General features: G+C 42.4%; 1 protein-coding gene across 1 annotated transcript in view; it reads left to right on the forward strand.

Annotated features, from left to right (window-relative positions):
- KCNT2 (potassium sodium-activated channel subfamily T member 2) overlaps nucleotides 1–26,000 on the forward strand; it is a 242,521-nt gene that overhangs the window by 125,078 nt on the left and 91,443 nt on the right. Inside the window, exon 9 of the mRNA XM_033961358.1 lies at nucleotides 11,326–11,498. Coding sequence (XP_033817249.1) covers nucleotides 11,326–11,498 — 173 coding nt within the window. The remainder of the gene's footprint in view (nucleotides 1–11,325; nucleotides 11,499–26,000) is intronic.

Below are 26,000 nucleotides of genomic sequence, written 5' to 3' on the forward strand. Positions count from 1 at the left end.
TGGTGTAAACTGAGTTCTATCATGTAATCAGAATAAAATACCATGTAGTACCGTGTTATCAGAATAAAAATACTGGGGTCTACATACCAAAGCTTAACACTCACACTAAGGACATTTTAGTTGTGCTTGCAAGTGTGCAGTGTGTTAACCCAACTGTAGCTTTTTACTATGTGCAACCTTAAAATAGCATGCAAATGAATGCATACAAAATCTGACAATTAAGTTTGTGAACTTGCCTCTGTGCGTTTACATTGGCTGCACTGTACAAACCTCAGTAAGGTTTCATAACCTTGGTATATCAGCTGTGTTCATGTCAACATGTGACGGTGTCTTGCTAAGTGGCATTCATTATTGTTGTTGCATGTTTTTGTGTACCATTGCTAGAATGTCAGAGTGTGAATTAGAGCAACGAAAAAACATTAAATTTCTTGTTAAACTTGGCAAGAGTGGAAGTGAAATCAAGGACATGTTAGTCCAAGTTTATGGGGATAATGCCATGAAGAAAACAGCAGTGTACAAATGGGGGAGAGAAAGTGTCACTGATGAAGAAAGGCCAGGGTGATCAGTAACGAGCAGAACTGACAAAAACATTGCAAAAGATTGTCAAATTATGCATCAAAATTGTCAGCTGACTGTGAGAAGCACAGCAGATCGAGTAAACATTGACAGAGAAACAGGACATTCTTAAACAAAAATCTTGGCATGGGAAAAAGTGTGTGCAAAAATGGTCCCGAAGGAGCACAACGATGAACAAAAGCAAAGGAGAGTCAAAGTTTGTCAAGACTTTTTGTAAAGGAAAGACAATGTTTTGGGCTGGTGATGAAACATAGGTGTACCAATACGACCCTGAAACAAAGCTTCAAAGTGCACCATGGAAGTCAGCCAATTCTCCATGACCAAAAAAGTTCCACCAGTTCAAATCAAGAGTCGAAATTATGTTACTAACCTTTTTTTATATCAGAGGGATTGTTCATTATGAATCTGTAACAATTGGACAAGCAGTTAACCAAGTTTACTATTTGGAAGTGCTGAAATGGCTGCGTGAAAAAAGTTAAACAAAAAAAAAACCTGAACTTTTCATTAACTCATGGCTTTTGCATCACAACAATGGACCAGCTCACATGGCACTGTCTGTGAGGGAGTGTTTAGCCAGAAAACAAATAACTGTATTGGAACACTCTCCCTACTCACCTGATCTGGCCCCCAATGACTTTTTTCTTTACTCGAAGGAAATATTGAAAGAAAGACATTTTGATGATGATCAGGACATCAAGGGTAATACGACTACTACTCTGATGGACATTCCAGAAAAAGAGTTCCTAAATTGCTTTGAAAGGTGGACTAGGTGCGGGCATTGGTGCTAACTTCCCAATGGGAGTACTTCGAAGGTGACCATAGTGATATTCAGCATTGAGGCATATAGCACTTTTTCTAGGGTGAGTTTGCGAACTTAATTGTCAGACTTCATACTCTGAAAAGAAGATGCATATTACAGTGATGAGGGGGAAATATTTATCTTCTCCAGTGTCTCTCTAACTGTGTGCCATGGCATAGTGGTGTGCCCCGAAGAGATTCCAGGTGTGCCATGAGAGATTAGAGAATTTTACTTTATTTTTATAAATTCCCTTCATAAATATACACTAAAATACACCCATAAGAGATTCATCAACAGACTCCTAACCTATCAAGCAGCCTCCAAAAGCCTTTCAGTTTGAGATAGTTTACAGGAAAAGTGGCTGAGGAGAACCAGCATGCTACAGCAATGGCGAAAGGACTGAAAATTGTATATATTGCATAAAGGGAGGTTAAGGAGGGTTTTATAAGGAAGGAGATACATAAATAGGTAGGAATGTTCATAATCTTAAAGCAACAACGTGGAATAGAGAGTCAATGAGTTGGGAGTCTTTTCATGGAAAATTTAAGGTGGGTCATCCTGTTTGGGGAAGAGGAGCGTTTTTAGGAGCTTTATGAAGTGCATGTAAGAGGTTGATTTTCTGACCAGTTGGCTGCATTCGGGGTTTTTGGAGGCTGCTTGGTAGACCATACAGAGCTCTGTAGAAGACATCCAAATTTGAAAAGTACTAGGCTCTCAGTTATTCAGCCAATGAAGTTTTTGGTAGAAAGATGTGATGTGATTGAATTTTTTCAGGTCGAATATGAGCCTTACTGCGGTATTTTAGATGATGCTTAGTTTCCGGAAGTGTTTGCGTAGTCCTGCTAGATAGATGATGTTGCAGTAATCTACAATGCTTAGAACTAGTGTTTAGACTAGGAGTTTGAAAGGTACCTGGTCAAAGCATTTTCTAATGGATCTGAGTTTCCAGAGTATGTTGAATCCTTTGCATGTGACATGGTTGACTTGGGCATACATGGACAGTGGTCTACAGTATCTAGATGCACGCCCAGGATTGTGGAAGAAATGGAGAAGTTGGTTCCCCTTAAGGTTATGGAGTTTATTGAAAAGTTGGTGGCTGTGGCTAAGAAGAATTTTGTTTTCTCGGTGTTCAGTTTTAATTTGAAGAGGGTCATTCAATTTTCTATTGTAGACAGGATAGTGTCTATTCTGTGTAATTCTGTGGGCATCAGGCATGTGACAGGGAGGATGATTGTAATGTCATCGGCGTAGCTGTAATGGGAGACGTTTAGACTACTGAGTTGTTCTCCTTGGTAAGTAAGGTAGAAGAAGAGCAAGGGCAATAATGGTGAACTTTGTAGTATGCCACAGTTGCTGGTCCATGCCGTAGATAGTGTATCCCCAATCAAGACTTGGTAGCTATGAGATTTCAGGAAGCCTTTAAACCAGTTCAGTACATTCCCTGATAGGCCATAGTTATATAGGCAGGATAGCAGCAGGTCATGATCCACAAGGTCGAAAGCACTGCTGAGGTCCAGTTGGAGGACGAGCTCGTTTTAGACCCTTGCTTAGTAGATTATATAGATCAGTAATAAGTGATGTAATTACTGTCTCAGTACTGAATGACTGTCTGAAACTTGGAGTAGTTGAAAGTGTTCCAGGTGATTCATCAAATGAATTTGTACTACTCCCTCCATCAATTTTATGAAAAGTAGGATTAATGTGATGGGTCTGTAGTTGTGAGGCTGAGAAGTGGCATTTTTTTAGACTTTTATAATGGGTCTGATAATGATGTGTCCACTTTTAGCTGGAAAATTTTCTTTCTTTAATGTGTCTGTTAGCCAGAAGTAGAGATCTGCCAGGAATTTATTTGAGGTTTTAGACATTAGAGCAGGTGGGCAGGAGTCAATGGGAGAGTATGTTTGAGCATATTTTTAAAATAAGAAGTGAAATTGAGGCCAGGGTTAGTGAAGGAGCTCCAGATCATGTCGGCTCAGGGAGCATGTAAGTATGTATGACATGTATGTTGCGTACGCAAGAGTCTGTCAATGTTATGAGCGTATGTGTGTGTAAGGATACAACTGCCTAGAGAAGCATCATTCTTTGACATGATTGGTCTTTGAAAATTAACGGTAAGTAATTTTATTTTTAATGCAGTAGCTATCCTAACTTGAGCAACAAAGCAATCAAGGCTTTATTATTGTTTGGACATTCTTACCTTTGTGAACTTGGAATTTCAGCTCTGACAGAAATTAAATTTGAAAAAAGAGAGTGACTGCAGAGGGTGGATGATGAAATGCATGTTTGCTTGTTGACTATCGAGCCACATTTTGAGTTAATTTGCACTAAAAAACAAGCACATTCATCGCATTGATTAGCAATTCTATTCTATCTACTTTAGTTTCACCGTTGTTAAAATTACCCATACAAGAGAGGTTTGCTGTCTGCCAGGGGCCAGGATCCAGGATGTAACCGCCTGCCTAGACAGACTCATCAAGCCCCAAGACCTCTTCCCCATGCTTCTCATCCACGTCGGAGCGAATGACACTGCCAGGAACACCCCGGAGAGCATACCTGCAGACTTTGGAGCCCTGGGAGAGAAGCTGAGGAGGATGGATGCTCAGGTGGTCTTCTCCTCGATCCTCCCAGTGAGGGGCAAGGGAAGAGCCAGGGAAGTTCGTATCCAGAGGACAAACGACTGGCTGCACGGATGGTGCAAGGAGATGAACTTCGGGTTCCTGAACCATGGAGAGGCATTGCAAGAACTACAGGGACTAGACGGGCTCCACCTGACCAGAAGGGGAAAGAACGTCTTTGGATACTGACTAGCCCGCCTACTTCATAGGGCTTTAAACTAGGTAAGTTGGGGGAGGGTACCCACTCAAGTACTTGCATAAGTAACCAACCTGGCGAGGTAAGTTGCCAATCCATCTCTGAGTCAGAGGTAAGTACACAATGCATATTTGAGTCTGGGGTAAGTACACATATTGCAAATAGTACTAAAGGAGTCAAATTAGATCAAGTGGGAATATCTCCACAGAGTCATAGTAAACATAAGGTATGGAGGGCTATGTACGTCAATGCCCACAGTTTGGGCAATAAGATTCTGGAACTAGAGATGGAAATGAGGAACGTCGACCGAGATGTGGTGGCGATATCCGAGACATGGTTCACGGACTCCCATGGGTGGGATATGGCTATACCGAGTTACAACTTACTTCGTCAAGACAGAGAGGGCAAAATGGGAGGAGGGGTAGCACTATACACTAAAGAGGACATCAAAGTTACCAAAATCGCAGATGTCAAGTACACCGGGGAATCCCTCTGGGTGAAATTGGCCAGGGGGAGGGACAAATGCCTGGACATAGAAGGACAACAGGATGACCTGGATATAGAATTAAGCGAAGACATAGAGAATATCACTTTGCATGGAGACACAGTATTGTTAAGTGACTTCAATATGCCTGATGTGGATTGGAACAAACTTTCCTCTACGACCAGCAGCAGCAGAAAGCTATTAACCTCTATTAAGGGAGCAAGACTCAGACAAATGGTATTAGAGCCCACTAGGGATCAGGTGATACTGGACCTGATACTCACCAATGGAGAAAGCATCACAGAGGTCTCGGTGGGCGATATGTTGGCCTCCAGTGACCACAACATGATATGGTTCAACCTCAGGAAAGGTTTCACTAAATCAAGCATATTAACCAAGGTTCTCAACTTTAAGGCACAAACTTCGAAAGCATGAGAGACTTCATCCATCAGGCACTGCAAAACCAAGCCGAAACAGATAATGTAGAAGTAATGTGGTTAACTTTGAAAACAATCATACACAAAGCAACCAACCGCTATATAAAATCAGTAAGTAAACGGCGAAGAAACAATAAACCACAGTGGTTCTCTGTGGAGATCTCATACCTCATAAAAAAGAAGAAAAGAGCATTCATCTCCTACAAACAATCAGTGATGCAGGAATCTAGGGAGGACTATCTGGCCAAGTCAAAAGCAGTCAAAACAGCAGTCAGAGAGGCCAAATTCTGAATGGAGGAGAATCTAACAAAGAACATCAAGAAGGGTGATAAATCCTTCTTCAGGTATACTAGCGACAGAAAAAGAAACACAGATGGGATAGTACGCCTTAAGAAACCTGATGGGAACTATGTAGAATCGGACTCCTATAAAGCCAAACTCTTAAATGAATACTTCAGCTCAGTTTTCACTTGCGAGGCGTCGAGAACCAGCCCTCAGCTGCAGACAAGGGAAAACTCGGAAGACCCGTTTTGAAATTTTGAATTTACACCCAGCAGTGTCTACTATGAGCTATCAAGACTCAAGGTGAACAAAGCTATGGGACCAGACAAACTACACCCCAGGGTGCTCAGGGAGTTGAGTGACCTCTTGGCGGAACCGTTATCCGCGCTCTTCAATATTTCCCCAAGTACAGGAAAAGTCCCATTGGACTGGAAAACGGCTAACGTCATTCCACTCCACAAAAAAGGATGCAGGACGGAGGCTGCGAATTACAGACCAGTGAGTCTCACATCGATAGAGAGTAAACTTATGGAAATTCTAATCAAATGCCAATTAGATACGATCCTGAATGAGGAGAATCTACGAGATCCCCATCAACATGGATTTACAAAGGGAAGGTCCTGTCAATCCAACCTGATCAGCTTCTTTGACTAGGTAACAAGAAATCTGGACATAGGGGAGTCCCTGGACGTCGTGTACTTGGACTTCAGCAAAGCGTTTGATAGCGTCCCACACCGCAGGTTATTGAGCAAGATGAGTTTGATGGGATTAGGTGAAACATTAACTGCATGGGTTAAGGACTGGCTTGGAGGTAGACTTAAGAGGGTGGTGGTAAACGGCACCCCCTCCGAAACAACGGAGGTGATCAGCGGAGTGCCGCAGGGCTCGGTCTTGGGCACGATCCTATTCAACATATTCGTAAGAGACTTGGCTAAGGGGCTTCGAGGCAAAATTACGTTATTCGCCGATAGATGTCAAACTAAGCAACATAGTAGGCAAAAGCACAATAGATAAAAGCACAGTGCCTGACAAAAGCTCAATGCCCGACAGTATGACGCAAGACCTACTCCTACTGGAGCATTAGTCAAAGACTTGGCAGCTAAGTTTCAATGCCAAAATATGCAAAGTCATATGCACCTTGGCAGCAAAAATCCATGCAGGACTTACACCCTAAATGGTGAAACCCTAGCAAGGACTGTAGCAGAACGAGACTTGGGGGTGATTAGTGAAGACATGAAGACTGCCATTCAAGAGGAGAAAGCTTCATCCAAGGTTAGACAAATCATAGGTTGTATCCGTAGAAGTTTTGTCAGCTGTAAGCCCGAGATCATAATGTTGTTGTACAGATCCATGGTGAGACCCCATCTGGAATACTGTGTACAATTCTGGAGGCCACATTACCAAAAAGATGTGCTGAGAGTTGAGTCAGTTCAGCGAATGGCCACTAGGATGGTCTCAGGACTCAAGGATCTCCCGTATGAGGAACGGCGGATAAGTTGCAGCTATACTCACTCGAGGAACGCAGAGAGAGGGGAGACATGATCGAGATGTTCAAATATGTCATAGGCCATATTGAGGTGGAAGAAGATATCTTTTTTCTTAAAGGACCCACGGAAACAAGAGGGCATCCGTTGAAAATCAGGGGTGGGAAATTTCATGGCGACACCAGGAAATATTTCTTCACCAAAAGGGTGGTTGATCGCTGGAATAATCTTCCACTACAGGTAATTGAGGCCAGCAGCGTGCCAGATTTTAAGAAAAAATGGGATTGGCAGTGGGATCTATTCACGGAGGAAGTTAGGGGGTGGGTCATTAGTGTGGGCAGACTAGATGGGCCGTGGTCCTTTTCTGCCATCATTTTCTATGTTTCTATGTTTCTATAACTTAAAGAACTTTAAATAAATAACTCTCAATTTTAATTTTTGTGGGGTTTGCAATTTTAGAATTTCAATTATAATGTGCTGCAAAATACATTTGCTCTGTCTAGTGTGCCATGAAAAAACATTTGTTCTATTTAGTGTGCCGGAGCTAAAAAAGTTTGAGAGACACTGATCTACTCACTAAAAAGTCGATTCTTTAACTAGACTTGTGATTATGCACCCCTATGTTCATATAAGACTGTATTCTACATAGAGCATCAACAAAATTCCCTATGTTCATATAAGACTGTATTCTACATAGAGCATCAACAAAATTGGCGCTGATTAGAAAGGTGTTTAGCGTGTTTCTATAAAAGGACCTTATAGAATCATGCTTAGTGCTCCATATGTGTCGTAACTTTTAGGAGCACTCAATTAGGCCAATAAAAACCAGACCTAAATACCTGGGCCTAACTTGTATGCTGATTGGACATATTCTATAAAAGTGCTCATAAATTATAGGAATGCCCTCAATCTGCCCATGCTTCTTCCCTGGCCATGCCCCCTTTTCAGATTTGTGCACTAGAACTGGCACACATCACTTTATAGAATACACCAACTAAGTTGTGTGCTTAACTTTTGATTAATGGCAAATAGCATCTATTATGAGGTGCTAATTGTCAATTAACAATGATAAGGTTCTTTAAACAATTGTACATGCAAATTGGCTGTGAGAACTGATTTGCACGTACAACGTAAGGCACTATATACAAAATTGGGGGGATAATGTAGTCAAAAATAGCACTTACATGAGTAAGTACCTGCTATTCTATAGGAGTGTGGGTAGAAGTTATAGCTACAACTGCAAAGGGGTAGTTGTGCTGACTATAGCTCACTATACAGCTACAGTTTTACTGTGCAGTCTTTGTAGATTTCCTCACTCTGAAGACTCCTCAGGCTTTGTACTGAAAGCAAGGACTCCTCTACGTTATATTGGCAATTGTAAGAGGCTCCTATTCAGTTAACCCTTACATCTGTAATCTTAGTGTTAACAGTCAGACTCTGTATTTCTTGAACAGCTTTCTATAATAACTTGAAGTAAAGAATAAACACTCACAATTGATAACTTCAAAGCAGTTCAACTCTGTCACAGAATCTTCTCTCTCTACCAGCATTTCCTAACCGAAAAGGAAGCTGGGAGTGTGTCCACACCTTGTGAAAATAATACTGTTCTCCAGATAGATATAAAACTAAGCTGTGTTCAATTGTTAGAAATAAAGGTGGAAAACTGGTAGGAGAACAATGCTAAACTCAGGTTCTCATACAGCCATGCAGTCTTACAAAATATGGCAATTGTTCTCTCTCAGACAGAACAAGGAGCTGCAGCCTAGCTCTCTGGGAGAAGCAAAGCCCTCTGGGGATATCTTAGCATAAACACTTATACTAGTTCTTATACAAGAAACTGAGTAAATGCCCACATAAAATGGAGTCATAAGAGTAGTGCAAGTGAGTGGAGTATGGGTGGGACATGGGTAGAGTTCCCAATTATGTGCATAACTCACAGAATACAGAATTTCTTTCTTCAATGTTCCACTGTTAAAAGATTCCAGCTACGATAAACTACATAAAGATAGCACTGTTTTTTATGTGGTCCTACTCTTATGTGGTTTTCTTAGCTGATTAAGTACTGAATATTGCTACTTAATCAGCTAAATACCGCTTCCACCCCAGAAAGACCCACAGAGTCACTAGTTTCATCTTAGGCACTAAGGCGTTGATTCTGTAAGTGGTGCCTGATGCAGCAGTCGCCTAGAAAAGTGGCGCCTGGCAAGTGTCAATCTTGGACAGGTGCCGCTTATAGAATCACAGCTAGCAAGGACGTTAGGTGCTGGAAATGTAGGCCAGGGTTTTACTGATCTACATTTCTGGAATCTAGTGTTCTTGTAGAATTGCAGCCAGCAGCGATTAATGACACTGAAGTCCAGAGCCACCGCTAAACACGTCCACTTTTAGACTTCAGCATCACTAGGCACCATGGACTCAGGCACCTAATTTTTTTTTTTAATCTGTATTTAATATCTAGGCATCTTTCGGTGCTTAACTTTCAGCAGCTTTTTTTGAGAATCCAGCCCTAAGTCTGCATTTTCACCTGCACTATTCAATTGATTGTTGCTAAATATCTAACAATGATTCAAAATGTTGTGTGATCGTGGCACCGAGGTACCCCCCTCTTCAAAGCCAGCATATACCCAAAAAGAGGGAGAAAAAGCCTCAGACTAATGTAGCAGTATAGAACCAAAAGGTACAAATCAAAACTGCTTTTGATACTTTCACTGGCAAAAAAACTCCCTCACAGAACAGCTCAGGTTTAGAAAAGGGCAAAGTCACCCGGAGGCATGTTCAAGGACTTAACTGACAAAAGACGACTTGAGCTCCAACGCTGTCACGTCTTCTCCAATCTTCCCTGCAAGCGACCATGTTTCACCAATGTTTGGCTCATCAGGGAAACAAACAATACAGCCTTTTCTAAACCTGAGCTGTTCTGTAAGGGAGTTTTTTTGCCAGTGAAAGTATCAAAGCAGTTTTGTTTTGTACCTTTTTGTTCTTTACTGCTACATTAGTCTGAGGCTTTTTCTCACTCTTTTTGGGTGCATGCTGGGTTTGAGGGTAGTGGTGAATGGCACCCCCTCCGAAATGTCAGAGGTGATAAGTGGAGTGCCACAGGGCTCCGTCCTGGGCCCGATCTTGTTCAACATCTACATAAGAGACTTGACAGAAGGGCTCCGAGGAAGAATAACATTATTCGCCGATGATGCCAAACTAAGCAATGTAGTGAACAAAAGCACAACAGACAAAAATTCAATAGCAGACGATATGATGCATGACCTACTTCTACTGGAGCACTGGTCTAGGTCCTGGCAACTCAGTTTCAATGCCAAGAAATGCAAAGTCATGCACCTGGGAAGCCAAAATCCATGCAGGATTTACACCCTAAATGGCAAGATCTTGACAAAAACTGAAGCAGAAAGAGACTTAGGGGTGATTGTCAGGGATGACATGAAGTCTGCAAATCAAGTAGAGCAAGCTTCATCCAAAGCAAGGCAAATCATAGGTTGCATACGCAGGAGTTTCGTCAGCTGTAAACCTAAAGTCATTATGCCACTGTATAGATCCATGGTAAGACCGCACCTGGAGTACTGTGTGCAATTTTGGAGGCCACATTACCGCAAAGATGTGCTGAGACTGGAATCGGTCCAGAGAATGGCCACCAGGATGGTCTCGGGACTCAAGGAGCTCCCATACGAGGAGCGGTTAGGGAAGTTGCAGCTCTACTCACTCGAGGAACGTAGAGAGAGAGGAGATATGATCAAGACATTCAAGTACCTCAAAGGTCGCATCAAGGTGGAAGAGGATATCTTCTTTTTCAAGGGTCCCGCGGCAACAAGGGGGCATCAGTGGAAAATCAGGGGCGGGAAACTGCACGGTGACACTAGGAAGTTCTTCTTCACCGAAAGGGTGGTTGATCGCTGGAATAGTCTTCCACTTCAGGTTATTGAGGCCAGCAGCGTGCCAGATTTTAAGGCCAGATGGGACAGACATGTGGGATCTATCCGCAAAGATAGATAGGGAGGGTCATTGGAATGGGCAGACTTGATGGGCCGTGGCCCTTATCTGCCGTCTATTTCTATGTTTCTATGTTTCTATGTTTCTATGAAGAGAGGGGTGCCTCAGTGCCACGTACACATTTTGAATCGTTATATGAACATATTATATGTTGTGCGTCCTCGTATAATTTGTTAACACATAAATATCTAACAAGCAATTTAAATGGTCAGGAGCCATTTCTGGCCATTTATAACACTTTGAATATCAGCTTATAAACCCTCTATAGACAAAGAACTACCTTCTGTACCTGAATGTGATTCACCTTGAATTACTGAGAAAGGCATGAACTAAATCAAAATGTAGCTTGCATGGATCAATTTTCATGGTAACAAAAACAATAATTGGATTCCTGTTCACATGTGAATTCTTATAGAAAGGGATCTAACTTTGACCTTTCTGATTTGCTTTTAGGGGTGCCAACATAACTACTTTGAAGATGCAAAAGCCTATGGATTTCAGAACAAACTCATTATAGTTGCAGCTGAGACAGCTGGAAATGGGCTTTATAACTTCATCGTTCCACTTAGGGCTTATTACCGACCAAAGAAAGAGTTGAATCCCATAATATTACTTCTGGATAACCAGTAAGTTCTTTATGTGTTCTTATTTTTTAAATTACACTATAGACAAATCAAATTTGAGTTAACACGTATTAAAAAGTAAAAAATACAAGCAACAGAAAAATATTCTTATGTGCTTCAAGTCCATATTATCATAGAAGGATCCAAACAGATAATCAGCAAGAACATCCATAAGTATTTTAAGATATTGGATAGTTCTGTTGCGGATACTTTAGCTGTTGATTTCCACTTCCCATAAAACTTCAGGAGGGAATCACTTTAAGAACTCAAACTCCTCCCTTACAGTGGAGAACAGCTCCCTCCTTAGTTTTTCCTTCTGCAGGCAAACTAAGAAGGTGTGTTCTGATCTGTACTGCTTCTGTTTGTTATATTTGGATATTTTTCTATTGGATTTATTTGTGGCTTTGGTGCTCAGAGGTCCCCTTCTTAGGCTTACTCCGCAGGGGAAAGGACGCAGTCCCGAGTGAGTAGATTGCTGCTCCTAGGTCAATTTCTTTGAGTACCTGTGGAGCCAACTTGTTTTGTGTCCCTTTAGGAGCTTGAGGTCCATTTCTCTGGGAGCAGCTCACCTGCTGATTTTATCAGAGGCTTGAGTGCAAGCTGTGTGGCCCCTTTGTAAGAACCTCCTTGGTATCAGAGAGCTGGCTGCATAGTTTCTGCTCCCGTCACTGCGTGAGGAATCTCAGGCTTGGGCCGGGCTGACTGGCAGCTAGAAGAATTCCTTCAATGAGGTTGGACAATTTCTGAGGCAGAAATTGTTTCCCTTCACACAGGCTGATTCAAGAAATCAAGTGCCAGAAGTCACAATGAGCCCTCCCATTATTCCCTATGGGGAAGTTCAGCCGGGAGGGTGGGTGGAGAAGAAATCTGTAAATTTTGTTTTTGAGGGTTTCTGATGTGAGGATTAAGTTTCCCCTCCTCCAAAACCCTAAAATTGCTTATTTTTACTTTTTGTTCTGGCTTCAACTGCTCAATTATGGCGTGATTTTCTTGATGGTGGCCATCTTAGATTTTTAGCAATCCATTTTAAACTTCATTTTTTCTGCCTCAAAACCACTCATTTTTTTCTGGAGCCTGCCTCTAATGGATGCCCCAGGCCTTTCTAGTCCTGGATCCTGCATTTTTTTGTGCTGAGTTACCAGTTGAGGTACGGCCATGTTTCATGTGTCACGGGACATGAGAGGAAGGGGAAGGAGCACTCCAAGGCCTTCGAACCCCAAAAATACTGGAAAATCTAGTCTAAGGGGAAGAGATTCTGCTCAGATGATCTGAACAACGATGGGGTGAAACACAAACACATGGAAAGACAGTGGTCTAAGCTGAAAGGAGCGATAAAAATGACTACGGACCTTTATGTGAAGAAAATCAATAAAAACAAGAGAAAAAGGAAGCCGATATGGTTCTCCAACCTAGTGGCTGAGAAAATAAAGGCGAAAGAGTTGGCGTTCATGAAATATAAAAAAAACCAAGAAGAGGAGAGCAGAAAGGACTACAGGGTGAAACTGAAAGAAGCCAAGAGAGAGATACGTTTGGCGAAGGCACAGGCGGAAGAACAAATGGCTAAAAATGTTAAAAAGGGAGATATAAATTTTTTCAGATATATTAGTGAAAGGAGGAAGATAAAAAATGGAATTGCTAGGCTACAAGATGCTGGGAACCAATATGTGGAGAGTGATGAGGAGAAAGCAAATGTGCTAAACAAATACTTCTGTTCTGTGTTCACAGAAGAAAATCCTGGAGAAGGACCAAGATTGTCTGGCAAAGTTACACGAGAAAATGGAGTAGATTCTGCGCCGTTCACGGAGGAGGGTGTTTATGAGCAACTTGAAAAACTGAAGGTGGACAAAGCGATGGGACCAGACGGGATCCATCCCAGGATACTAAGGGAGCTCAGAGAGGTTCTGGCGAGTCCTATTAAAGACTTGTTCAACAAATCTCTAGAGACGGGAGTGATTCCTGGGGATTGGAGGAGAGCGGATGTGGTCCCTATTCATAAAAGTGGTCACAGGGATGAAGCAGGAAACTACAGGCCGGTGAGCCTCACTTCAGTTGTTGGGAAAATAATGGAAGTGTTGCTGAAAGAAAGGATAGTGTACTTCCTTGAATCTAATGGGTTACAAGATCCAAAGCAACATGGCTTTACAAAAGGTAAATCGTGCCAAACGAACCTGATTGAATTTTTTGATTGGGTGACCAGAGAGCTGGATCGAGGACATATGCTAGATGTAATTTACTTGGATTTCAGCAAAGCCTTTGATACAGTTCCTCATAGGAGGCTGTTGAACAAACTTGAAGGGCTGAAGTTAGGACCCAAAGTGGTGAACTGGGTCAGAAACTGGCTGTCGGACAGACGCCAGAGGGTGGTGGTTAATGGAAGTCGCTCGAAGGAAGGAAAGGTGACTAGTGGAGTCCCCCAGGGTTCGGTGCTGGGGCCAATCCTGTTCAATATGTTTGTGAGTGACATTGCTGAAGGGTTAGAAGGAAAAGTGTGCCTTTTTGCAGATGATACCAAGATTTGTAACAGAGTAGACACCAAAGAGGGAGTGGAAAATATGAAAAAGGATCTGCAAAAATTAGAGGAATGGTCTAATGCCTGGCAATTAAAATTCAATGCAAAGAAATGCAGAGTAATGCATTTGGGGATTAATAATAGGAAGGAACCGTATATGCTGGGAGGAGAGAAGCTGATATGCACGGATGGGGAGAGGGACCTTGGGGTTATAGTGTCCGAAGATCTAAAGGCGAAAAAACAGTGTGACAAGGCAGTGGCTGCTGCCAGAAGGATGCTGGGCTGTATAAAGAGAGGCGTAGTCAGTAGAAGGAAGAAGGTGTTGATGCCCCTGTACAGGTCATTGGTAAGGTCCCACTTGGAGTATTGTGTTCAATTTTGGAGACCGTATCTGGCGAAGGACGTAAGAAGACTTGAGGCGGTCCAGAGGAGGGTGACAAAAATGATAGGAGGCTTGCGCCAGAAGATGTATGAGGAGAGACTGGAAGCCCTGAATATGTATACCCTAGAGCAGTGGTTCTTAACCTTGTTGGAGGTACTGAACCCCACCAGTTTCATATGGGTGTTCACCGAACCCTTCTTTATTGGAAAAATAAAATATGATTTTTACAAATTCAAAACATAGGTATACAGTGAGGGAAAAAATAATATCAATTTTGAAAACAAAAAAGTTCTCCTATATTTCGAATAATAATAACATAATAATGAAATTTACTGCAAATCAGTGTGACTTCTGTTGTTACCTCTCAGAGAACAGTTCAGAAATGCGCGGCTTTACCTTGGCAAGTGCCACTCTCATGTCATTTTCGCAACAAAGTCTGTTCCTTTTCTTTGTTTTTATGATTGAACGTGACCGAAGCGCTATATGAGTCGGAGGTGTGTTTTGACCTCCGCCGAACCCGCAAGACTGACTCACCGAACCCCTGGGGTTCGGTCGAACCCAGGTTAAGAACCACTGCCCTAGAGGAAAGGAGAGACAGGGGAGATATGATTCAGACGTTCAAATACTTGAAGGGTATTAACATAGAACAAAATCTTTTCCAGAGAAAGGAAAATGGTAAAACCAGAGGACATAATTTGAGGTTGAGGGGTGGTAGATTCAGGGGCAATGTTAGGAAATTCTACTTTACGGAGAGGGTAGTGGATGCCTGGAATGCGCTCCCGAGAGAGGTGGTGGAGAGTAAAACTGTGACTGAGTTCAAAGAAGCGTGGGATGAATACAGAAGATTTAGAAAATAAGATTAAATATTGAACTAGGCCAGTACTGGGCAAACTTGCACGGTCTGTGTCTGTGTATGGCCGTTTGGTGGAGGATGGGCTGGGGAGGGCTTCAATGGCTGGGAGGGTGTAGATGGGCTGGAGTAAGTCTTAACAGAGATTTCGGCAGTTGGAACCCAAGCACAGTACCGGGTAAAGCTTTGGATTCTTGCCCAGAAATAGCTAAGAAGAAAAAAATTAAAAAAAAAAAAAAAATTTTAAATTGAATCAGGTTGGGCAGACTGGATGGACCATTCGGGTCTTTATCTGCCGTCATCTACTATGATACTATGTTACTATGGTGGCAGATGTATCTCCTCTTCCCCATTCTGGAATTGTGCAATGAGTCTCAGGTTCCCCGATTCAGGGTTTCTTTGATTTTGTAAGCCTATTTAACTGGACCAGTAAGTGTTGTGCTAAGGGGATCTTTCTCCTAAGCAGGCATCCCTGCCTCATACTGCACCAGCTCCCAGTGTCTTCAGAGCAAGATTGGTATGATTGGAAGTCCCTTTCCATGCCTTTGTTATCAAATAGCTCTTTTACAATCATGGATGATGTGGGATCCCTTTCGTGGTCCAGGAGACAGGAGACAAGAGTAGTGGCAGATCATAGTAATGGTCCCTCTGTACGTCACCTTTTCAGATCAATTTCAGTTTCTCATGTCATGTCATGTCTTTTTTTTTAAGTTGAAGCAATTTTTATTGAGAAAAAGTTTTACAATAAGAGAAATGAACAACAACAGAAACAAACCAAAGAAAGTACAGAGACATATCTCATGTACACAGTATAGAAACCCAGTATAGAACAGGCAAATAGGAATGTTATGTCCCAGGGCTTATCATATCATCAAAAGACAACAATATAGAAAACCAAAACAAGGAGAAAATAGAGGGTACATATATCAGCTGTCAGCATCCCCCTCAAGCAAGAATATGTGAAAATTGGAAACCCCGTACATAAACGAGTAGGAAGATAGTAGAGGTAGAAAATCATATTGCTATAAAAGCGGAGCCCAGAGAAGTTTATATTTGCTCAATCTATGATCACGGTCTGCTAAATGAAATTCATATTTTGCAATGAGACACACATAATTCCACCATTGCGTATACGTAATAGAAGAAGTATCTTTCCAATGTTGCATGACTACTTTCAGTGCTATCACAATCATTATATCAAATTGAGAATTGGACATAGAATCTGGTAACACTGCAGATCTCAAAATGATTACAGCAAAAGTACAAGGAGAGGGACAAGAAGTATAATGAACTACAGTCTCCCACACAGCAGACCAGAAGGAAGAAACACAAGAACAAAGAGCATATGTTGCAAAGTACCTACATTTCGATAACAGTTCCAACAGTTTGCTGAGACAGTAGCATTGTTAGAAATTTTAGCAACCTTTAAAGCAGTCCAAACAATCTTATGACCTATATAGTATAAGGTTTGTTGTATCGGGGCCAAGTGGACAGGTTTATTGCTATCAGACCAAAAATGCAGCCATTATGTGGGAGGCAAGGTGATATGTAGCTCAGACTCCCAGATGGATTGAATGGAGAGAGGAGTAGACTAATGAAACATGGTAAGGTGAGAATAAAATTTTGATAATACATTATTGGTCTGTAAACCTTCACGTAATACAGGGTTCGTGCTCTGCCAGAGAATCAAGATTCCAAGGGTAAGATGTATGGATGCAGTGTTTCAATTGGAAATATCTGTAGCCCTTGTAGAGGCCAGACCATAAAGGGTTTGTAGGGAATCAGATGACCGAAAATGAGAACCCTCAACGAAGTCTTTCAATGCAACAATACCATGACATACCCAAACAGCCCAATAAAGAGGTTTATTTCCTACCCATAAATGAGAGTTACCCCATAATGGTGAATAAACAGTCTGACGAATAGAATTCATGAATTGCTAGGAGAGTATTCTGCAAAATAGGCCAACGCTGGGTAATGGGGAGTGCCAAAGCCTCTATCAAATGAACTAAAGAAAAAGGCTGAACTAAAGAGCGCTCTATTTGAAGCCAGACTAGATCATCAGAACTGGGAATATCTTGAAGCCACCAACACACAGTTCGCAAAAGAGCAGCGGAAGCAAATCTTTAAAAGTTGGGAAATCCCAGACCTCCCAAACATCGAGGACGCTGGAGTGTATTTAGAGCAAGTCGAGGGGGCTTAGCTTTCCATAAAAAGGAGCCAAGTAAAGTATCAAGTTTTTTAAACAGATTGATGGAAAAAAGTGTAGGTAACATTTGTAAAACATACAGTATTTGAGGCAAAATAAGCTTCCGAATAGCTGCCAGGCAAACCCACCATGAAAGCCACATTGGCGACCATGTGGTACAAAGCTCTGTAACTATCTTTATTAGTAGAGTTTCATTAAAGGCCACGTAGCTTCAAAAGTATTTAAGTTCCTGAGAGCACAATCAGAGAGAAAAGGGGTCATCCATAGCTTTAGTACAAAATGAATTAAGCGGCATCACCTCTGTTTTGTCCCAATTTATGGAGTAGCCGGATAAAGAGCTGTAATGACATAAGAGCTGGAGTATCGCCGGGATAGAGGTAAGTGGATTTTGTAAATGCAATAAAATATCATCTGCAACGCCGTTACTTTCACCGTGGTAGACCCAAAGGAGATTCCATGGATATCTGTGGAATTTTGAATGGAGAGTAAAAGAGATTCCAAAACCAGATTGAAAAGTAAGGGAGAGAGAGGACACCCTTGCCCTCTCCCTCTAGACAGGGAAAAGACCGGAGAATAGTGACCCTCTATGAAAACTCTAGCCAGGATGTGGACCATAGAAAGAAAATGAGTACCCAACCCAAACCAAGAGAGCGTTGTAAAAAGAAACTTCCATTCAACAAAATCAAATGCTTTCTCAGCATCTAATGCCATGGCACAAACCGGAGACTGGAGTTTTGTTGTCAAATGTTACAAAAGACACGGGAATTATTCGAGGCCATTCGTCCCTTAATGAAACCACATTGAGAAGTGCCAATTAGAGTGGGAAAAACCTCAGCTAACCATTCCGCCAGGATCTTAGAGTAGATTTTACAATTGTAATTAATTAGGGAGATGGGTCTATAATATTTAGTATATAAGGGGTCCCTCCCCGGTTTGGGAAACACTACTATTGTGGCTTCCGTAAAGGAGCTAGCACTAAAATTGCCAACCAAAAAGTGTTGATATAAAGTATCTAACTTGGGTACCAAAAGATCCAGAAAGGCTTTATAAAAATCCCCAGAAAAACCATCATTTCCTGAAGCTTTCCGAGGTTTTAAATGTGTAATGTCTGCTGAAATTTTGGAGTGGAGAAGGGGACTATTGAGTGCCTCTCTCTGACCCTGAGTAAGAGAAGGGGTGGAAATGGTACACAGAAATACCTGAATATCCACACTAGATGGTGAAACACCCGCGGTGTAAAAATCTTGGAATTGCTGAGCGATATCCTTGGGAGAGATAAAAACTTGGTCGCCTTTTTGAATAGCTTGGATCTTAACCTGGCATTTCTTTCTTTTGACATAATTTGCTAATACCTGACCCGCCTTGCCCTGTTTTTCCCTTCATAATAGAGAGCACTATCTTTATAGAAAAGCACCCCAGCCAGAATCATTAATTATAGTTTTACTAAAGCCAAATAAAGATCCCACATTGGTGTCAAACTACAGGCCTATTTCTTTAATCAATGTAGATGGAAAACTTTTGGCTAAGACTTTGGCTTTGCGATTGGCTAAGGCTCTCCCCTTTATTATTGGTATGCACCAGACAAGATTTGTTGTTCAGAGACATTCGTCTAATAACACCAGGTTGGCTTTACATATGTTAAATTTATCAAAAGCCATGAATGATCCGGCCTTTTCTGTGTCCTTGGATCCAGAGAAGGCCTTTGATTGAGTTGAGTGGTCCTTCATGTATCAAGCATTGGAGTGGTTTGGTATAGGTTCAGGATTTATACAAATGATTCAAACATTGTATAGCTCCCCTGTTGCTAGATTGTATATTAATAATAATTTCTCAGAGCGCTTTAGTCTGCAGAGGGGAGTTAGACAAGGTTGTCCCTTGTCTCCTTTGCTTTTTGATATTGTATTAGAACCCTTGTTAGCTATTCAGCAAGTGAAGGAGATACAGGGTATTCCTTATTCAGATCAAGAATATAAGCTCTCTACTTATGCAGACGATATACTGCTTCATTTGAGAAATCCAGAAACAACCATCCAAGTTTACTAGAATTCATAGAGAAATTTGGAAGATTCCACTCAATGTACAAGAGGTCTGTTTGATTCATTCCCCTTTTTATGGCAGGAGAATAGAATAAAATATTTAGGTATTTGGATAAAAAATACGCTGGAAGACACAATGAAAGTGAATGAAAAATTTTTATTACAGAAGGTAACAGAAATATGTGAGCAATGGAATCCTTTACATCTTTCCTGGTGGGGGAGAGTCCAAACTATTAAAATTATGATTTTGCCTGTGGTTTATTATCAAATGGGTATGTTGCTGGGGGGTTTTCAAGGGTCATTTTATAAAAAATTAAATAGTGTTCTTATAAAATTTGTTTGGATGGGTAAAACTTTAGTATCTCTACAAAGGCCGATTGCAGAGGGAGGGGTAAATTTTCCCAACTTTTATAGGTATCATTAATCCTATATTATGCGCCAGGATATGTATTGGGTCCTCTCAGAGCTCATGGAAAAGCTACCAGATTGGTTGTAGTTGGAATGGCAACTCATGTCTCCTCTGCGATTATGCCATGTTCTCAGTATCAAAATGCCTAGGTTGTATAAAGAAAACAGAATATTAGTAGATACATGGAAAACATTAAGATATGTAAGTAATTTAACACCTATTTCAATTCATAAATCAACAAATCAAACTATATGGCTAAATTCCAAGATTCAAATTGGCGGATTTAAAGTCATCTGAAAGTATTGGATGATTGCAGGAATACGTATATTAGAAGATGTTATTTCTAACGGTAAGCTGCTTGATTTTTCACAGTTGCAACATAAATATGGCCTCAATAAATCACAAAGTTTTAGATGGATGCAACTGAAGCAGGCCATTCAGGTAGGGTTCCCTGAATGGAAAAATCTTAATAATCAATATAGTTTGGAGTTCTTATGCTTTCAGGTGGACTTCCTGGGACATCAGGCCATCCAGTGGTATAAATTGATAGCTGGATTTATTAAGAAGAAACCAAAGACCGGTTTGAGGGACATTTGGAGCATTGAGATTAAGCATCAAATTACTGCATCTCAATGGCCACGAATTTGGACTTGGAGAATGAGATGTACAGTGTCTGTATCTGTGAGACAAACTTGGTTTTTTCTGTTACATAGAGCATTATGGACTCCTGTTCGGTTACAAAAGTTGGATAAGAACATAAGAAGTTGCCTCCACTGGGTCAGACCAGAGGTCCATCGCGCCCAGTGGTCCGCTCCCGCGGCGGCCCATCAGGTCTATGACCTGTGAAGTGGTTCCTGACCATTTCTATAACCTACCTCTGCTTCTATCTGTACCCCTCAATCCCCTTATCCTTTAGGAACCTATCTAAACCTTCCTTGAACCCCTGTACTGTGCTCTGGCCTATCACAACCTCTGGAAGCACGTTCCATGTGTCCACCACCCTCTGGGTAAAAAAGAACTTCCTAGCATTTGTTCTAAACCTGTCCCATTTCAATTTCTCTGAGTGACCCCTAGTACTTGTGGTTCCCACAGTCTGAAGAATCTGTCCCTGTCTACCTTCTCTATGCCCTTCAGGATTTTGAAGGTTTCTATCATGTCTCCTCTAAGTCTCCTCTTCTCTAGGGAGAACAGCCCCAGCATTTTCAACCTGTCAGCGTATGAAAAGTTTTCCATACCATTTATCAGTTTAGTCGCTCTTCTCTGGACCCCCTCAAGTACTGCCATGTCCTTCTTGAAGTATGGCGACCAGTACTGGACACAATACTCCAGGTGCGGGCGCACCATCGCACGATACAGCGGCATGATGACTTCCTTCGTCCTGGTTGTGATACCCTTTTTAATGATACCCAACATTCTGTTCGCTTTCTTTGCGGCTATCGCACACTGTGCCGATGCTTTCAATGTTGTGTCCACCATCACCCCATCACCACCATCACTCTTTCAAGGTTGCTCACCCCTAGCAATGATCCCCCCATTTTGTAGCTGAATATTGGGTTCTTTTTCCCTACATGCATGACCTTGCATTTTTCTATGTTAAAACTCATTTGCCACTTTTTTGCCCACTCTTCCAGTCTCGTTAGATCCCTTTGTAGGTCTTCGCAGTCTTACGTGGTTCTAACCCTGCCGCAGAGTTTGGTGTCATCAGCAAATTTAATAACCTCACATTTCGTCCCCTTCTCCAGGTCATTAATAAATATATTGAATAGGAGCAGTCCCAGCACCGATCCCTATGGAACTCCACTCGTGACCCATTGCCAGTCTGAGTAATGGCCCTTTACTCCGACCCTCTGTTTCCTGCCTGCCAGCCAGTGTTTGATCCATCGGTGGACATCCCCTTGCAACCCGTGGTTCCACAGCTTCTTGAGCAGTCGTTCGTGAGATACTTTGTTAAAGGCTTTTTGGAAGTCAAGTTAAATGATGTCTATGGATTCCTCTTTATCCATCTGGCTGTTTATTCCCTCAAAGAACTGCAGTAGGTTCGTGAGGCACGACCCCTTGCAGAAGCTGTGCTGGCTTGCCTTCAGTTGTCCATTGTTTTCTATGGGTTCGCAGATTGTGTCCTTAACCAGTGCTTCCATCATCTTTCCCGGGACCGAGGTCAAGCTCACCGGCCTGTAGTTTCCCGGTTCATCCCTTGATCCCTTCTTAAAGATGGGCGTGACGTTTGCTATTTTCCAGTCCTCTGGGATCTCCCCAGTTTTTAAGGATAGGTTACATATTTGGCGAAGTGTTTCCGCTATTTCGTTTCTCAGTTCTTTTAGTTCCCTTGGGTGGATGCCGTCTGGACCAGGTGATTTATCGCTCTTCAGTCTATCTACCTGTCGGAGGACATCCTCTCGGCTTACCTCTAGTTGGACCAGCTTTTCATCATGGTCTCCGTTTATGACCTCCTCGGGTTCTGGGATATTGGATGTGTCCTCTCTCGTGAAGACTGACGAGAAGAACTTGTTTAACCTGTCAGCTATCTGTTTTTCCTCCTTTACCACTCCCTTCCTGTCTCCATCGTCCAATGGTCCCACTTCCTCTCTGGCTGGTTGTTTCCCCTTCACATACCTAAAGAATGGTTTAAAATTTCTTGCTTCCCCCACCAGTCTCTCCTCATATTCTCTTTTTGCTTTTCTAACCACTCGGTGACAGTCTTTTTGTTGCCTTTTGTGCTCCTTCTGGTTGTCCTTTGTTGGGTCCTTTTTCCATTTTCTGAAAGATGTTTTCTTGTCCCTTATCGCCTTTTTCACTGCATTTGTTATCCATGCCGGGTTTTTTGTTTGATTCTTTTTGCACCCTTTCCTAAACCTGGGACGTACAGGTTTTGTGCTTCGTGCACTGTGCTCTTGAGTAGGGCCCAGGCTTTCTTTACGGTCTCCATCTTCCCTGAGCTGTTGCTGAGCTTCTTTCCTACCATTTTCCTCATGGCCTCGTAATTTCCTTTTCTGAAATTGAGTGCTGTTGTTGTGATTCTTTTCACCTTTAACATAGTAACATAGTAATATAGTAGATGACGGCAGATAAAGACCCAAATGGTCCATCCAGTCTGCCCAACCTGATTCAATTAAAATTTTTTAATTTTTTCTTCTTAGCTTTTTCTGGGCAAGAATCCAAAGCTTTACCCGGTACTGTGCTTGGGTTCCAACTGCTGAAATCTCTGTTAAGACTTACTCTAGCCCATCTATACCCTCCCAGCCATTGAAGCCCTCCCCAACCCATCCTCCACCAAACGGCCATATACAGACACAGACCGTGCAAGTCTGCCCAGTACTGGCCTTAGTTCAATATTTAATCTTATTTTCTGATTCTAGATCCTTTGTGTTCATCCCACGCTTCTTTGAACTCAGTCACAGTTTTACTCTCCACCACCTCTGTCGGGAGCGCATTCCAGGCATCCACCATCCTCTCCGTAAAGTAGAATTTCCTATCATTGCCTTTGAATCTACCACCCCTCAACCTCAAATTATGTCCTCTGGTTTTACCATTTTCCTTTCTCTGAAAAAGATTTTGTTCTACGTTAATACCCTTCAAGTATTATAACGTCTGAATCATATCTCCCCTGTCTCTCCTTTCCTCTAGGGTATACATATTCAGGGCTTCCAGTCTCTCCTCATATGTCTTCTGGCGCCCTCTTCTGGACTGCCTCAAGTCTTCTTACGTCCTTCGCCAGATACGGTCTCCAAAATTGAACACAATACTCCAAGTGGGGCCTTACCAATGACCTGTACAGGGGCATCAATGCCTTCTTCCTTCTACTGACTACGCCTCTCTTTATACAGCCCAGCATCCTTCTGGCAGCAGCCACTGCCTTGTCACACTGTTTTTTCGCCTTTAGATCTTCGGACACTATCACCCCAAGGTCCTTCTCCCCGTCCGTGCATATCAGCTTCTCTCCTCCCAGCATATACGGTTCCTTCCTATTATTAATCCCCAAATGCATTACTCTGCATTTCTTTGCATTGAATTTTAATTGCCAGGCATTAGACCATTCCTCTAACTTTTGCAGATCCTTTTTCATATTTTAGCTTGCACTGGATCATGTTGTGATCGCTGTTTCCTAGTGGCTCTAGTACTACCACCTCCTTTGCGGGTCCTCCTAGCCCGTTGAGGATTAGGTCAAGAGTGGCATCTCCTCGTGTTGGTTCCGTGACCAGCTGTTCCATGAAACAGTCCCTCACCGCCTCCAGGAATTTTGTTTCTCTTGTGCAATTTGAGTGTCCAATGCTCCAGTCTATTCCAGGGTAGTTGAAATCCCCCATCACCACCACACTTCCACTTTTGCATACCTGCCTCAGTTCAGCCTCCAGGTCCTGGTCGTTTGCTTCCAGTTGTCCTGGTGGGCGATAGTACAGTCCCAACTTTATGTCTGCTCCATTTCCTCCTATCAGCTTAACCCATAGTGACTCCAAGCCGTCCGCCCTTACTGTTGTTTCCATCCTGGTTGAAGGGATGGAGTCCTTTATATATAGCACTATTCCTCCACCCTTCTTGTGTGTCCTGTCCCTCCTATAGAGTTTGTACCCTGGTAGGACCACATCCCATTTGTTGTCTTCGGACCACCATGTTTCTGTGACTCCAATTATGTCTAGGTCCTCCTTACTGGCTATAAATTCTAGCTCTCCCATTTTGGTTCTTAGGCTCCTAGCATTTGTGTATAGGCAAATTAAGTCCCGGCTGTTTACCTTCTCTGTTGGTTTTCCTCGTGGTTTGGTGCTCCTGCCGACCCCTTCATGGGCTGCCAGTCCTCGAGCCTCGTACCGTTCATCCTCCTCCTGTGGTGTGTCTGTTTCGTCCTCATCCCCCTCCTGTGGTGTACCTATCTCATCCTGCATCCCCACTTCTGGATGTCCCTCTGGCTCTGGCTGTTTTCTCCTTTTCCCGCACTTTAGCTTCTTTAGTTCCTTGGGCCCCTGCATTGCGTCCATGGTTTTTTTTTCAAAAAATGTCCACTCAGTCTCGGGCCCTGTACCGCCTTTTTCCGGTTCAGCATCCTTGTTTGATACTGTAGTCTGATGTGTCGATGTCAGATCGACTATCGGCTTTCCCCTTGTCCTCAGTTTAAAGCCATGTCTATGCTGGTCTCAATGTTACGTGCCAGCATCCTCGTCCCAGCTGCGCTCAGATGCAGTCCGTCTCTCCTGTAAAGCTTGTTTTTCCCCAGGAAGGTTGTACAGTTCCGTACAAAGTGGAAACCCTCCTCTTCGCACAATCTCCTCAGCCAACTGTTTATTGCTTGCAGCTCGGTCTGCCTCCTTGCATCCGCCCTCGGTACTGGCAGGATCTCTGAGAAGGCTATCTTCCTTGTCCTCAGCTTCAATCTCCTCCCCAGGATCTTAAACTGCTCAGTCAGTGTAGTCCTGTTGTAGTTCCTTCTTCTGATGTTGTTGGTTCCAACGTGGATTATCACTGCTGTCTCCTCCATCTCAGCTTCTTTCAGGATTCTCTCAATTCTGTCGGAGATGTCCTTTGTCCTTGCCCCTGGGAGACATGTCACTAGTCGGTCTTCTCTGCCTCCTGCTATGTGACTGTCCACCTCTCTCAGGACTGAGTCTCCCACCACGATTGCCGATTTCCCTTTTCTCAGCTTCCTCTTGGGTCTCAGGTCAGTATCAGTGACTCGATATAGCTCTAAGTCTAATAGATGTTGGCATTGCCATATTGAAGCAGGGACTTTAGATCATATATTATTCTATTGTCCATTTATTATGGCTTTTTGAAAATCAATTTGGGGCCAAATTAATTGTTTATTAGAAAACCCGGTGGCATTGACCTATGATACTATATTATTTGGCATGTCAATGAGGGCAAAGAGCCAGATAATAATAAGCTTTTGCTTTTAATGACAGGAGTTGCCATACAACAAATTACTTGTAATTGGAAGAACTGGAGTAGACTGAATTATAATTTTTGGTGGAATTCATTGTGTCATATATATAAAATGGAAAGAGCAATAGCTACACAGCAGGGGTATTTAAGGAAATTTCAAGATGTGTGGGAGCCGTTAACAAAATATTGCAATGAATAGATGCCATTTTTTCCCTTAAATTTATAAGTTCAATATTCAG

Source organism: Geotrypetes seraphini, chromosome 10 (genome assembly GCF_902459505.1).
Source record: "Geotrypetes seraphini chromosome 10, aGeoSer1.1, whole genome shotgun sequence".
Taxonomy (NCBI): Eukaryota; Metazoa; Chordata; class Amphibia; order Gymnophiona; family Dermophiidae; genus Geotrypetes; species Geotrypetes seraphini.